The following is a 17,237-nucleotide window of genomic DNA, read 5'->3' as shown; positions in this document are numbered from 1 at the left end:
TTCTGGTCTAAATCATTGTATCTCCGTCAGCTTGGACAAGGGAGAAGCATGGTGAAAACTTTCTCCCTGTGTCATAAATGCCATGTGAATAGAGCAATTCATGAGCCACATCTTACACTACATTAACATGATCATCAGCTTCTTAATATAGAGATCAACAGGATATGGATATATTTATAAAGGGGAGAATTCATAGATTTAATTTGTGTAACAAGTGCCTTTACTATGTTCTTTCCTTATGAGAATATAATACTTTGAAAAACAGCAATATATATATATAGTGATTTCTCAGTTCTCTGATTCTCAAATAACAATCTTCAGTTAACAGTTTTTCTCGAATGAGCACAGAACAGCAAGTACATAGTACCCTCACTAAATGACCAGAACATGGATTTTCGAGTCTAGTTAAACAATTGAAAGAAATTGTATTTCATGCTGCACTAAAATAACAAAATTTTTTAACGTTTCAGATCAAGAGACAGTCTCATAACAAAATTATAAAAAAAAAAAGTTTTTTTTTAAGTGATGCTTAATCACTTAATCACTTTTAAGTAATGCTATATCTGTTATCATTAAACCTTTCTTTTAGGCTTACACGTTGATCCGAATGCATTTTTGAAAATTATGGATACAACTACCGTGTTTGAATAAAAACTTTAGTTTAATATAACTAAAATCTACATTTGACGTTTCGACCTTTATGTCAAGCTCATCTTCTGGAGCATACAATTATACACAGGCAACAAGCTATACTACCATCAAACTGGTTTGTTAAAGACACTGACCAACTGCTACAACAATTGTTGGCCTGACCTCTGGTGGGAAAAAATAAAAAATAAAAATAATAATAAAATAAAATAAAAATAAAAAATTATACATCAACGCTAGAGTCCTATTATTAGTGTTGTCTACTATATACATATATTAACATCATTCCAGCCAGTTGGTATGGAATGGTTTCTAATACTAGCTGAGGATTGGCTAGAGTCCTGACTTATGCTGGATCTTACATATTATGTGGGCTGAATGTGTGCCATCCAGATCCTTGGAATTTTCATGCCATCTTTGTTGTTGATATTTGGGTGGTTTATCAGGATTTCGCAGGATTCCTTAAATTTCCTTTCGTACCGGGTTTTTGTGCGGTGTAAAGAGCAGGTGCTTTTCCAGTTAATTTGGTGTAAGGTGTTGAGTGCGTGGTCTGAGAGGCCTGCTTCACCATAATGGTTATATTTAATGTGTCTAATGTGTTCTTTCTTGTGTATAGGGATTGTCCGTCCTGTTTCACCAATGTATGGTAAGTTACAGGTGCAGCGGATACCATAGACTCCAGCATGTGCTAATGGGAGGAGAGGATCCTTAGAGGAGTTGAATATGGTTTTAAGTTTAGTGGGTGGTTTAAAGGTGGCATTGAGGTTATAATGTTGCAGGATTCTGTTGATTATTTTTTCTGATAACCCTTTAATGTATGGGATGGTTATGGTTTTACTGTAATCTAGATTCGTTTTTGTTGCAGTTTTATAGAGTATTTTATTAACAGTATTTATTTTTGTTATAGCCATTATTTATGAATGTGTCACTAATGATTTTTAGTTCTTGTTTCAGGGCTTGCTGGTTAGAGCAAATAGTTGTGGCTCTGTTTTTAAGGGTGTTAATGACTCCATACTTTTGTGATGGGTGGTGGTATGAATTAGCATGTATGTATTGGCCAGTGTGTGTCGGTTTTCGGTAGACTGTGAAGGATAGACTGCCTGAAGGAAGACGTGTGACTAGTGTGTCTAGGAATGGGAGCGAATTTTGGTTTTCGATTTCGATGGTAAATTGTATGCGTTCGTGTTGTTTGTTAAGGTGGCTGAGGAATGTGTTTAGCGTTTGCTGCCCGTGCGGCCAGATCGCAAACACGTCGTCAACGTATCTAAGCCAGACTGTCGGTCTTAGCGTGGCGGAATCAAGAGCCCTTTGCTCAAAGGTTTCCATGCAGATGTTAGCGATTGGGGGGATAGTGATGAGCCCATGGCTGTACCTTCTTTTTGTAGGTAGAATTTGTTTTGCCACACGAAGTAACCGGACTGTAGTATGTGGGCGAAGAGGGCTGTAATGTCGGGCGGAAATTTGTTCTGTAGTAGGAGAATTTTGTCATTGATGGGGACATTAGTGAAAAGGGCAGAAACGTCGAAACTGACTAATAAGTCATCTTTGTCGAGTGTTATGTTTTTAATTTTGTTTATAAAGTGTTGTGTGTTTTTTATGTAGGAGGGGGAATGACCTACCAACTCCTTGATACATACTTCAAATGAATCAACTAGTAGCCGATAACAACACATATAAAATGGTAAATTATAACCCAACAAAAAGGATAAAGGATAAAACAGAAAAACTACTCAAGTTCATCACTTCTTGGCCACCAGACACGGTTAAAAAACTCAAACCCCACTACGCCCCCCCCCAGAATATATGGGGTTCCGAAAATACACAAACAAAATGTGCCCCTTCGACCAATCGTGGAAGGAATAGACAGTCCCAATTACCACCTAGCCAAGAAATTAGGTGCAACACTCAAGGAGTTGGTAGGTCATTCCCCCTCCTACATAAAAAACACACAACACTTTATAAACAAAATTAAAAACATAACACTCGACAAAGACGACTTATTAGTCAGTTTCGACGTTTCTGCCCTTTTCACTAATATCCCCATCAATGACACAATTCTCCTACTACAGAAAAAATTTCCGCCCAACATTACGGCCCTCTTTGCCCACATACTACAGTCCGGTTACTTCGTGTGGCAAAACAAATTCTACCTACAAAAAGAAGGTACAGCCATGGGCTCATCACTATCCCCCCCCCCCAATCGCTAACTTCTACATGAAAACCTTTAAGCAAAGGGCTCTTGATATCGCCACGCTAAGACCGACAGTCTGGTTTAGATACGTTGACGACGTGTTTGCGATCTGGCCACACAGGCGGCAAACACTAAACACATTCCTCAATCACCTGAACAAACAACACTAATGCACACAATTTACCATCGAAATTGAAAACCAAAATTCGCTCCCATTCCTAGACACACTAGTCACATGTCTTCCTTCAGGCAGTCTATCCTACACAGTCTACCGAAAACCGACACACACTGGCCAATACATACATGCTAATTCATTCCACCACCCATCACAAAAGTATGGAGTCATTAACACCCTTAAAAACAGAGCCACAACTATTTGCTCTAACCAGCAAGCCCTGAAACAAGAACTAAAAATCATTAGTGACACATTCATAAATAATGGCTATAACAAAAATACTGTTAATAAAATACTCTATAAAACTACAACAAAAATGAATCTGGATTACAGTAAAACCATAGCCATCCCATACATTAAAGGGTTATCAGAAAAAATCAACAGTATCCTGCAACATTATAACCTCAATGCCACCTTTAAACCACCCACTAAACTTAAAACCATATTCAACTCCTCTAAGGATCCTCTCCTGCCATTAGCACATCCTGGAGTCTATTGCATCCGCTGCACTTGTAACTTACCATACATTGGTGGAACAGGACGGACAATCCCTATATGCAAGAAAGAACACATTAGACATTAAATATAACCATTATGATGAAGCAGGCCTCTCAGACCATGCACTCAATACCTTACACCAAATCAACTGGAAAAGCACCTGCTCTTTACACCGCACAAAAACCTGGTACGAAAGGAAATTTAAGGAATCCTGCGAAATCCTGATAAACCACCCAAATATCAACAACAAAGATGGCATGAAAATTCCAAGGATCTGAATGGCACACATTCAGCCCACATAATATGTAAGATCCAGCATAAGTCAGGACTCTAGCCAATCCTCAGCTAGTATTAGAAACCATTCCATACCAACTGGCTGGAATGATGTTAATATATGTATATAGTAGACAACACTAATAATAGGACTCTAGCGTTGATGTATAATTTTTTATTTTTTATTTTTTAAAAATTTATTTTTATTTATTTATTATTTTTATTTTTATTTTATTTTATTTTATTTTTTTCCCACCAGAGGTCAGGTCAACAATTGTTGTAGCTGTTGGTCAGTGTCTTTAACAAACCAGTTTGATTGTAATATAGCTTGTTGCCTGTGTATAGTTGTATGCTCCAGAAGATGAACTTGACATAAAGGTCGAAACGTCGAATGTAGATTTTAGTTATATTAAACTAAAGTTTTTATTCAAACACGGTAGTTGTGTCCATAATTTTCAAAAATGCATTGTTATCATTATTATTGTCATATGCTAGCATTGTTTAACAGTCAATATCTTTATAGTACTATTGGAAACAAATAATAAATTCTTTAGTTGGAATGACCTTTGAATCCCCTTTTGGGAAATAAGTAATCTTTATAAGTTGCCAGCTAAAGAGGGTTAGCTAGTCTCATAGCCAGCAGAAACCCCTCCCTCCCTATAAATGACCAGAGGACATATGCAATTAGCAGGAATAACACTCACTGATAGCTTCAGTTATACAAACATAATACAATCCAATCCAACAAGTAATAAGAAGATGACACTATTAGTAATCATTTTCAAACTTAAATACAAACTTAATTTTTAGATCATGATTTCATGAAGTATTTTATTTTTTATTTTTATTATTTATTTTTTGTTATATGAAGGGCATCAAAATCTGTTTTAAAAATTCAGAATATGGCTTGGAATATATGTTTCTTAAATATATTCCATTTGAGATCCCATGATCTTCCATGAATAGATAAAACTTCTATATATATACACTTTAGGAAGTGTTTATATAGAGGTCGAATTCAAAGATAAAACAAATGTTTTATCTTTGTTCATATATATTTATTTTAAACTTGATATATTTGAAATTCAGCTGAAAAACTCATTTATACTAGTTGAAATGCAAATTTATTGACTTGTTGAGTAGCATATTGTAATCTTCATTGGTTCTGATTTTCTGTTCAAGGTCTGGGAAAGATGGCACTCCAAAAGAATATTACACATTGGATTGCCTGTTGTTTCTTCTTAAAAATATTCATTTGCAGCATCCAGTATATGTTAGACAGACTGCTGTAAGTATTATATATATATATATATATTATTTAAAAGTTAAGATTGACTGTTATGTATGATATTGTCAGACTCTTTTGTTATAATATTATTGTTGTCATTGCCTGTTATTACTGGTAGTTTTTTTTATTCCTTAACATAATGCCAGATGATTTACCAAATAACAAATACATGAAGATCTAACGAAAAGCATTCAAAGTTTGGTTATTGTTTTCAAACTGTTTCAGTTTTTCTTCAATAATGTTTGTATAGTTGAGTTTACAGTTTAACCTGTAAAAGCTGCTCAACTTTAATTAATTTTAAAACTTTCTTACATATTGTTCTTTTTAATGTGATATTAATTTTTAAACTACTTAAAACTTTTTTAAAAGTTAGTGATGATCACTTCCTTTCAAATCCTCTATATACTCTTGTATCATGAACTAGCATGAAGAATTCACTATCAACAATGATAATAGTCAGTGAGGCTTTCTTATTTCTTGCATCTTCTCTCCATGCAAATTTGTGCACATCTTTATGCTGGAATATGGTGTTGATAATGACTAGTCCATATCTTGAGCAGAAATCCTGCAGATACTTACTGTTATTATTATTATTAGCTTTTCCCTTTTATCCAGATCTTCTCAAAACATTTCTCCATGCCCAGTGGAATCCATTTCCTAATCTGTTTAGATCTCAAAGAAGGGCTACATATTCAGTTTTCTTTTGTCAGATGCATTGCTCTATTACTTCAAAAATTCTTCCACTTCTTCCTTAGAGAACCTTCTGCGGGATCAGAGGCACAAATTAGTTTTATTATCCATTTCTCATCTTGAAGCTTGTCAACATAACTTTACTTGAAACTGCTTTCTAATCAAGAAATTTATCTTCATATTTAGTGTTGCATGCTATTACTACTCTTTCCTTTTCTTGATCGTTATCACCCGAATATAACATCCTATACTTATTATTTAGTAAGATCTCATCTGTTTTTATCTTCTTTGTCTCAGTAATGCCAAATATGTAGGCATGGTACTTTTCCAGTTCTTCTGCAAGTTAGATTTCCTTTCCATTAATACTCCTTACACTTATGGTTTCTATTTTCAGTTCTTCTGACATTGGTTTAATTAGTCTTCTTCTAGTTGTTGAGTCAGAGTTTGTTCCAGGCTTACTTTTTCAGTGTTCTCTCTAGTTCCTTGACAAAACAGTGAAGACCTTGTTCAGCTGGGAAATGCTCCAGTTGACACGAAATTTCATGATGTATCATTTTATGTATTTGAGTTTAAGCCAAGAGAGGGAGTATAATTTTGTCAGTGTAATTCCCAAATTTTGGGGTGCTTAAGGGGCAAAGCTGTATAACTGAGAGGAGACCTCCACATAGCCTTTAAAGGAATGCGGAGAACCGACCAGGGCTTCTGACCTAATGTCCAATCCTCACCTTCTCGTGGTGCACCCTGTTGGGTATCTACTTTGATACTGAACGAACGAGGATGGGCTGGCAATTTGGGATTTAGCCGACCAAATTGTATTCTTATTGGTTAAACCAAAATAAAAAATGATGGTACAACATGACAAAATTTCATGCCGGCTGGGGCGTCGCCCGGTTAAACAAGGCCCCCGTTGTTTTCGCCAGGGAACCAGGGCGAACAGCGAAAAGTCAGCTACTGGAACAAATCTGAAAACAAACCCCAACTCAACATCACCAGAGTTAAAGATCGGTACTATCAACGTAAGAAGCCTGAATGGCAAAGAAATGGAGCTAGCTGAGGAATTAGATAAGTACCAGATCGACATAATAGGGGTGACTGAAACAAAAAAGACCAAAACTGGTGAGATCTTTCTGAGCAATAAATACAAAATGTTATATTCAGGCAATAACAATCAAGGAAAAGAAGGAGTAGCCATAGTATTCAACACAAAATACGAGGCTAATCTTCTTGAATGGCAGTCAGTCTCAAGTAGAGTAATGTGGGCAAATATGAGAATGGGGAACTGGACAATGAGACTTATTTGTGCCTATGGTCCCACAGAAGGTTCTACTAAGGTAGAAGTGGAGGAATTTTTTGAGGCTTTAGAAAAAGCAACTGACACAATGAAAAAGGAAAAGTTGGTCCTTGTTGGGGATCTAAATAGTAGAGTAGGAAATGATTGTGAGACATACAAAAATATTTTGGGAAAATTTGGAGAAAAGAGCAAAGCTAATAATAATGGCAAATATCTGTTGGATTTCTGCTCAGGACATGGACTGGTTATTACTAACACCATGTTCCAACATAAAAATGTGCACAAATTCACATGGAGAGAAGAGGCTAGGAATAAGAAAAGTCTCATTGACTATGTTATTGTTGATAGTGATGTTTTCTCCCTGGTGCAGGACACCAGAGTGTACAGAGGATTTGAAATTGGAAGTGATCACTATTTAGTCTTGAGCAGGATAAAATTGAATTTCATATTGAAAAGAATAACATGTAAGAAAGTTTTAAAGCGAATAAAAGTTGAGCAGCTCTCAGATATAAACTGTAGACTAAAATACAGAAATATTATTGAAAAGAAAATGAAAGAGTTTGAGAACAGGAATCAAACCTTGGAGATTCAGTGGCAAACTCTGAAGGAAACATTGATTGATTCTGCCAGAGAGGCATGTGGTGAGGTTGTGTGCAAAGATAAAAAAATCAGAACTCCCTGGTGGACACAGGAAGTTAAAGAGGCAGTGAAGGAAAAGAAGAAAGCATATCAAAAGTTCCTGGCAAATAAGTCAGCTTTTACTCTTACAGAATACAGAGACAAATGTAAGAAAGCTAAACAGTGTGTAAAACTAGCTAAACAAAAGTCATGGGAGGAATTTGGCAAGAATATAGAAAATAAATATCAAGAAGGTGGCAAAATATTCTGGAGGTTGTTGAAGAAGCTTAGGAATGGAGGAAAGAGTGCTGTAAAAGGAATTAGAGATGATAAAGGTGAAATGAAAACAGGAGAAAAAGATATCCTTGAAGTATGGAGTAATTACTTTGAAAAACTGCTAAATGAAACAAGCAGTGATGACAGCACAGTGATAAAAAACACTGACCAGGCATGCAGTCAGGAATACATATCCATACTTGAAGTAGAAAAAGCCATCAAAGGCTTGAAATGTGGAAAGGCAGCAGGAGTAGATGATATTCGACCAGAAATGCTGAAGTATGGTGGTATAAGAGTCTTACAGTGGCTGCACTGCATAGTTCAGAAAGCCTGGACAGAGGGACGAATTCCCGATGATTGGAGTAGAGCTCTCATAGTACCCATATATAAAAAGGGAAATAAAACTGAATGTGAGAATTACAGAGGTATTTCCCTACTGAGTGTTTCTGGCAAGATCTATGCAAGTATACTTGAGAAACGGTTGAGAAGAATTGTGGAAGAAAAGCTTGGTGAAGAACAAGCTGGATTCAGGCCAAATAGAGGCTGTCAGGATCAGATCTTCACTTTACGACAAATAGTCGAGAAAGCATGGGAATATAACAAAGATCTGTATTTAAGTTTTGTCGATTTGGAAAAGGCATATGACAAGGTGCCAAGAGAGAAGCTATTCAATACGCTGCAGTTATATGGTGTCAATGGGGCATTATATCAAGCAATACTTAGTCTTTATTTGAGTTGTGAGTCAGCAGTTAGAATTGAAGGAAGTACAGGAAGATGGTTTAATGTTAAATCTGGTGTGAGACAAGGATGTACATTATCCCCTCTGTTATTCATTATCTATATGGATCACATTATGAAGGAATGTGGTATTAAACCTGATATCAAAATTGGAGATGTTAATGTCAGCTCTTTGCTTTATGCGGATGATGTTATACTTCTAAATAAATCCGCTATAAGTCTGCAAGATTCTCTGACTAAATTGAATAGCTGTTGTAATAGATATGGTATGAAGGTCAGCAATAAAAAGACAAAGACAAAGAAAATAGGCAGAATCATTGAAAATGTCAACTGTGTTGTGAATGGAGAACCTGTGGAACAAGTAAAACGTTTCAGCTATTTAGGCACGATTTTTACTGAAGATGGTAAACTAAATATAGAAATAGACAACAGAATCAGCAAAGCTGGTATCGTGGGAAGTCAATTGAATAAATTCATATGGAATAAGAAAGAAATTAGTCGGAACACTAAATTAGCTGTATACAAGACTGTGTTCAAACCAATTTTAACTTATGGATCTGAGAGCTGGGTCAGAAGTAAAACACTTGACCAAAGACTAGAGACCGCAGATATGAGAGTCCTGAGAAAGATTAGAGGCGTGAACAGATGGCATCAATGGCAATATCATATTAAAAATGAGGATATTAGGAAAGAACTTGACATTGTCAGCATCCAGGAATGCGTTAGCAGAGCTAATCTCAGATGGTATGGTCACCTAAATAGAATGGGAGAGGAAAGATTAGCAAAACAAGTGTTCTCTGCCAGGTTGGCAGGAAAACGACCCAGAGGAAGACCAAGGTATAGGTGGATTGATACGGTACAAAGTGCCTTAGACGATAGAAATATAAGATCTGATAATGTTGGAGTCTTGACAAGTAACAGACTGATTTGGAGGAAAATTGTAGATAGGAAGTTAGTAATGATGTAATTTTTTCATGTAGTACTGTCATATCCTGTACACCCCTTGAGGGTACATGGCAGGAATTTGATGATGATGATTCCCAAATTGCCACCCATCCTTGTTTTGTTCAGTAACCAATGGATATCTACTAATGGGGTGCACCACATGAAGGTGAAGAATGGACATTAGGTTAGAAGCCATAGTCAGTTCTCTGCATTCCTTAATGACAGTGTGAAAGCTTCCTTCACAGTCAAAGCCAAATAACTGAAAGGAAGCTATATAGGAGGCTCCAAGACAGAGGTAGCAATTACAAACTAATCAATTCCTGAGAAGTGATGGTTAAGGTATTAGAAGGTTGATTATGGGCACAATTCAGGAGTGGATTGATAGGAATATGATACTCTATGGAGGCTGCATTGTTTCATGAAGGGAAGTCTTGCTTAATAACTTTCTATCAGGAAAGTGACAGTTGCATTGGATAAGAGAAATGGTGCAATATTACTAAATTTAACAAAGGCATTTGATAGAATCTTATGGGATGGACATGAATCTGGTGACATGGATAAGGTATTGGCTGATAAACATCAGAGTAGTAATGGTGGAGTTAAGTCAAGTGGAAGGAAGATGCCTACTTTGTACTTCAGCTGCTGCTTTTCTTGTTTGCTTTATACATTAATGATATTGAGAATGATCTGATGAAAAAACATCCAGTTTGTTGCTGATGCTAAACTAGGGAAGATGATCGTTAATAAAGATGAATTAGAGATCCTGATTGAAGTGTGAGTAAAGAATGATGGTTTGCTAGTTTATCTGTGACAAAGTGTAAGGCTTGATCTGGATATACTGCAGGTCATGTATTATATTGATGAGGTTTTGCTGCAGTATTTATGGATGATGGTGAACAGGGAGTTGAAGTTCATAGAATTGGGAAGAATAGCTCAAAAGATTACTTGGATTGATAACAGATTAATTTTAGAAGAAAAAAAATTGTTCACTATTCAAAGACAAGTGATTAAAATGGTGACTGGTCTGTGGATACTCCTTATGAGGAATAAACTGAAGGTTCATAGATTGAAGTTGATAGTCAGAAAAAAAGGAATGTCATAGAAATGTAGAAGTGAGTAAAAGGGTTTTACAGAGTATATGCTAAAGAAATTTTTTACTACATGACTGGATGTGAGAGAACAAGGAGGGCATTCACAGTGTTGTGTAAGGGTGTCATTAGAAAGGGCTGGGAGATATGAGGACTAGAAGAGCAGTTAACAAGTAGAAAAGCCTGCCAGAGATAGTCATGAGTGCTCTGTCAGTAACTGAGTTTAAGGATTGATGAAATGCCTATCACATTAATGCCAGTCATCCATGTCATTCCCACCATGGATTTACAGAGTAAGTACTAAAGAAATTTTTCACACATCTCCTTAAGATGTATGATACACAGTATGGTTAATGTTGATCTCTCATAATAAGTCCTTGAACTCCAAGATGCCTATATAATAATAATAATAATAGGATATCAAGAGAAAAAAAATTTTCAGTTCCTTTGGAATTTCAATTTCTTTTCCATTAATATTCCTTATGTTGATGGTTAACATCTTCAGAAGAACTAAATAAACCCAGTGTCAGAAGAATTGAAGAATAAACCATCAACATAAGGATATTAATGAAAAGGAAATTAAACTTCCAGAAGAATTGGACAAGTACCACATGGACATAATTGGCATTTCTGAGATGAAGAAGACAAAAATAGGTGAGGTCCTACTAAATAATAAGCATAGGATGTTATATTTGGACAATAATATCAAGTAAAGGAAGAAATAGCGATAGTATTCAGCACCAAATATAAAGATAAACTTCTTAATTGGATTGCAGTTTCAAGTAGAGCTATGTGGCCATACTTCCAAATGGAGAAATAAACAATGAAACTTATTTCTAAGGAAGAAGCAGACAGCTGACATAAACAAATGGAAAAGATGGTTCTTGTTGGAGATCTAAACAACAGAGTAGGAAATGAATCCTACCAGGCATATAGAAAAGGTTTGGGAAAATTTGGAGAAAAGGGTAAAGCTAATAATAATGGTATGTATCTGCTCAATTTCCGCTCAGGATATGGACTAGTCATTACTAACATCATGTTCCAACATAAATGTACACAAGTTCATGTGGAAAGAAGACACAAGAAATAAGAAAAACCTTATTTTTAAAAAAAATATTAAAGTTTATAATACCATATTCTAGTCGCCTTCAAAGTCATGAAGGCGACTAGAATATGTTTCCAGAACTGTTTCCAGCAGTTTTCCACTGCTGGAAACAGTTCTGGAACTGTTCAACTGGAATACTGTTTATAGCCTCCAGCTACTTTTCTTTCACTTCGTCCACATCAATGAATTGCTGCCTTTTCATGGTTTTCTTTATCCGTGGGAATAATGTTGAGTTAAAAATGTTGGTTCGCTGATCTGTCCAGGAGGAACAAATTCTTTGTATACAATACTATTCACATCGAAAAAACAAATCAACATTATCTTGATGTGCCTTCTTGGATCTTAGTGAATTTGAATGTTTCCATTGGCTTGATACTAGTTTTGTTTCTGGATCATAACTGTAGCACCAAGACTCATCCCTGGTCACAACTTTTGATATTAAGTTCTGGTCATTGAGAACTCATTCCCTCAAATCGTGGCAAACATTCACATTATTTTATTTTATTTTATTTTTTATCCTCTGTGAGCAAACAAGGCGCTTTAGCAGATATATATTTAATTTACAAATCTTCTGTTCAAATTTGCCAGCACAAATTCCATGACAAATTTGTCTCTTCAGAAACTTGCTCAGTGGTCTTTCAATGATCTTCATTGATTGCCTGGCAAACCTTTTCGATGTTTTCATCATTTCTGCTTGAAAAGGTTGGCCTTCAATTGACATGTCCCTATTTTTGAAATGGGGAAACCACTCTTAGATCTGTGTTTTACCTAAAGCATCATCCTTAAAGGCTTGCAGAAGCATAACAATAGTTTTAGCTGCAGTTTTACCCAAAAGAAAACAAAATTTCATGCATATTCTCTGTTCCTTGTGGTCAGCAATCACAAAATCATCAAACTTGCTTGTTAGTACTAACAAAAGAGCAGGCAGAACAACAAACCAGTTCACACAGGATGATGCCACTTGCCATACTGGCATGGAATACTGCATACTCACAATGCCTAGTGGCATCATCTGTAATAAGAAAATGCACATGCCCCAAGTTCAGATTCCAGTTATTTTTGGGTATCCTTTTGTACATAAATAATTTTGTTCTTAATATTCTTGGAATTCGCTTGTCTACCTGGAGTTTTACAATCCTTAGTTGTAGCTGATCTGCATATCTGTCAGTTTCTCTTACCATAAATTCCATTAGGTAATCAGAAATGCAGCGTACACTGCAGATGGATTTTTCACATCAAGTGGTAAAAGTTGCTCATCTTCTCTGCTGTACTCCTGAACAAGTATTGCCATATTACTTGCTGGATTCCATTCGTTTTAAACTGAAAATTCAGAAACCTTATTTTGTGAAATATCTTCCTTGTCAGATGAGGAACTACTCTGTAAATACAATACCTGATTGAAATCATCATCTGAATTGTTCACTACATCGTCAAAAATTCACTACATCTTTGAAAATAATTTAGTACTTATCAGGATAATTTGTTGATACATTTCATCATCTCAGGCAGCTGAACTTCCAGGTCTGTATCAACACCTCTCCATATACATTTGATCCTTATGAAACACCCTGTATATTCTCTTCTATTCCCTCAGCCATACAGCTGGTGTAAAAACTCGATGTAGCTTAAAAATATCAAAGTGCTTTACATTGATTTTTACAGAGGTCAAGTCTTATGAGAACTGTTACAAAAATAACCTTGTTTGTCTCTATGTGTTTTATATTAAAGATTAATGTAAATAACCCTATGGGAATTGATTGTATTTACTGTTTTAACTAAAGTTTACAGAATGTCAAAAACAAAGGCAATGCTTTGCCATCGGAAGTTTTGTATAATAGCTATCTATAAGAGCACAAGAAAGTTGTTTGCAGTTTTGTGTATGAGAAAGTTGTTTGCGAGCTCTGCATATGAACACCTTCAAAGTTAGTATCAAAGAGATCCGCTAGTTTTAGAGAAGTTCCCGGCAAGATAAAAAAAAAAAAAAAGTGCATGGAGGAGATGAAAGAACATGCAGCCTTAACAAAAAAAAAAGATCAAGGAAACGTGCCAATTTCTTCGGGGTTTACTACCCTTAGTGCAAGGTCCTGTGATCACAAAATAAAAGGGGACTGAGCCGAACATCAGGAGGAGAAGCAAGGCCCCAGTTACTAAGCCTAAGCAGGAGAGTCCAGGTCCAGTTGCCTACAGAGGAGATCAAAGGCAAAGAGCCAGAACAGTCATCGGCAATTAGAAGCAGAAGATCCTGAAATAGGATCCAGAGGAGGATTTTGCCCGTATGCTGAAACCTCTTGTATATGCTATTCGAGTACTGCAGATTGCAGTCCAAAAGCCCGCCAATATCCCCGACTTGATACCACTGAAGCAAGACATTCCTGAAGGAAGCCTAAAACTCGGTCCTACACTAAAGCCATATGTTATAGATGGACTGTTAAGAATTAGTTTAATTTAATAGTAATAAGAAGTGTCCATAAGAGAGTCAATTGGTATGCTAGAAGTTGATATCAAATTTGTAAAAATAACTTAACAGAAAGTAAACTAGAAGTTTAATAAGTTGAATTTGTAAGCAGGAAGTAAACAAGTTTTTGAGTTAAAGAGATTATTTAGTGTTGAAGTAAAAGGGTTCTAATTTTATGCTAAAGATTTTATAGATGGGTAGAGAAAGCAATCTCTCTGTCGTTTGATTCATGTTTTTATTTCCATTTCATATTAATGGAAATAAATGTGTTTTAATTATTTGTTAAAAGAGTGCTGCCTGATCTTTTATTTTACAATGCACTGTTTCTAAAAATAATCGGACTTGTGATCGGGAAACAACTAAGGCATTAAAAGCGCAGTTTAATTACTTAAGAACCACGACTGTTTATGTAAACTTTGTTGAAGGAATTTACGCTAGTAAGAGAGAGAGAGAGATCTGCCGGACGTTTTATTGAGTCTTATGCCAAATATTGATATACTGGTGGTGCAGTCTAACAAATAAATTTTCCAGTGTTCATAGGCATATGACTGGTAAATACGGAAGGTGGATAAACATAATACGCAATAGAGTAAGTGAGAAAGGTTACCGGAGAAAAAGCGCACACTGCTAATTAGTAATAAAGAATAAAAGAAGATGTTACAATAGCGCAGCAGACAGCTTCCGTTTACAGCTATGCTACCATACTAGGGAAAGAATTATGTGCAAGATGATTTTCCATTGCCTTCCTTGCTGTGCTATATCCTATGATTGTAGCCTGTGTTCATGGGACTGGTTTGCCTGTTTGCGAGATGAAAATCACCAGACAAACTGGTGGAAAAACCCTGCTGTTCACACCCAAGACTGCTAGCTAACTTGCTATGGCTGAGGAAGATCCTTAAGCTCCTTATGTCGTCGATGAGAATCGAACCTAGGACAATCCTTCCCCAAACATATGGTTGTGAAGTGCATAGCCACTAGGCTAACTGTACGGACACCCTGTGTGTGTGTGTGTGTGTGTGTGTGTGTGTGTGTGTGTGTGTGTGTGTGTGTGTGTGTGTGTGTGTGTGTGTGTCATCATCATCATCATCTTCCTTATACCCTCTATTACCTTGCGGTGTCGAGGGTCCATTGATCATCGGACCTCACTCCGTTTACAGGATAAGGTGGTCAGCCTTATGCCCTGGTGTATCCTATGGCCTGTAGTGTTGAGTTCTCAAGGCCAGTTTGCCTGCATTGCAGGATGAAAAACCCCAGAATAAACTGGGGAAAAAATCCTGCTGTCCACGCCCAAGACTGGCTAACTTGGCTATGGCTGAGGAAGATCCTTCAGCTCCTCACGTCACCGACGGGAATCGAACCTAGGACACTCCTTCCCCAGGCATATGGTTGCGAAGCGCATAGCCACTAGGCTAACCGCACGGACTTATATATTATATATATATATATTATTATATATTATATAATATTATATATAATTATAACATATTATGTTATATTAAAAATATATTAAATTATAATATTATATTATATATATATATATATATATATATATATATATATATATTTATTTATTTATTTATTTTTACTTAGTCCAGGAACCCTGCTCTAGAGACCAAACATGGAACTTTTTTTAAGCCGCTTCAATCCTCCAATAAGTGAGGTGGTGGTCTCACAGCAAGTGATGAAATTCATCTCCCAACCTACATAGGCTGTTCAATAAGTAATAAGACTATATTTATACAGAAAACAGATTACCTTTAATCGTCATCATTTACATGGTCTTTTTCGAAGTAACTACTGTGAGACTCGATGCATTTATCCCAACATTGTGTCCACTTCTTAAACACATGTGAAAGTCCGTTTTTTGAGAGTTCTTTCAAAACCCTGCCTCCGCAGCTTTTACACATGCTTTGTTGCTTTCGAAATGGCAGCCTCTTAGTGGTTTCTTGAGCTGAGGAAACAGCCAGAAATCACACGGTGCGAGATCAGGACTGTATGGAGGGTGTGGTAGGATATCTATGTTGTTCTTCTGCAAAACATCCACTACACAACCAGCAACATGTGGCCTTGCATTATCGTGGTGCAATAAGAAGCCATTCTTCAGCAATGGACGCTTCCTTTTGATGTGCTGTACCATTGTCTGTAAAACATCCGCATAGTATGAGCCATTTACAATATTCCTGGGTTCTACACCGTGTTGGTAAACAATGCCTTCATAGTCAAAAAACATTGTGGTTATAACTTTACCAGCCGATTTTACAGTTTTTGCTTTCTTGGGGGTAGGCGAAGACGGATGCTTCCATTCACTGCTTTGTTGTTTCATTGTAGGGTCATAGTGATACAACCAAGCTTCATCTGCTGTAATGATGCATTTTAAGAAGTTGTCGCCTTCTTGTTCCAGTCTTTCTTTCCATTCTGTGCACACATCCACTCGATGCTGCATTTGCTCAGGTGTCAAGAGTTTGGGAATCCATCGGGCGCAAACATGTTTCAGTCCCAAATGTTCAGCCATGATTGAGTGAACACTTCCCACAGAAATATTCAGGACAACATGCAGCTGGCGTACTGTCATTCTGCGATCCTCCTTGATGATAATCGCTACTATGTTGATCATCATTCAAGATCTTCCACATTTTGCCTTCCTACCTTAAAAGTTTTATGCCAGTGAAAAACACTTGCTCTCGACATTGCTTCATCGTGGAAAGCTTCGCGTATCATGTTAAAAGTGTCTGATGCCGATTTTTGCAAACGCACACAAAATTTAATCGCATAACGCTGTTCCAAGGACGCTTCCATTTCGACGACTGGTCGCGGATCGTAGGTGCGGTGAAACAAGCTTGCGCTTAGTCACGTGACACTCTGGCACATCAGCCCGTATACGCCATCTATCAACCTCTTTTGTTAATACAGACAGCAACATTTCTTTATTCCACAGAAATTAATATTGTGATGAGTGGT

At 36.6% G+C, this 17,237-nt stretch overlaps 1 protein-coding gene across 1 annotated transcript in view; it reads left to right on the top strand.

The window, feature by feature from the left end:
• Positions 1 to 17,237, top strand: part of hyx (cell division cycle 73 hyrax) — a 199,560-nt gene that overhangs the window by 14,461 nt on the left and 167,862 nt on the right. Inside the window, exon 2 of the mRNA XM_090396538.1 lies at positions 4,968 to 5,073. Within this exon, the coding sequence (XP_090252664.1) occupies positions 4,968 to 5,073 (106 nt within the window). The remainder of the gene's footprint in view (positions 1 to 4,967; positions 5,074 to 17,237) is intronic.

The sequence above is a fragment of the Typopeltis vanoorti genome, chromosome 8 (genome assembly GCF_054136105.1).
Source record: "Typopeltis vanoorti isolate ZY-2024b chromosome 8, IOZ_Tvanoo_1.0, whole genome shotgun sequence".
Lineage (NCBI taxonomy): Eukaryota > Metazoa > Arthropoda > Arachnida > Uropygi > Thelyphonidae > Typopeltis > Typopeltis vanoorti.
The sequence above is the reverse complement of the archived record's forward strand: the minus strand, read 5'-3'. Positions and strand labels throughout refer to the sequence as shown.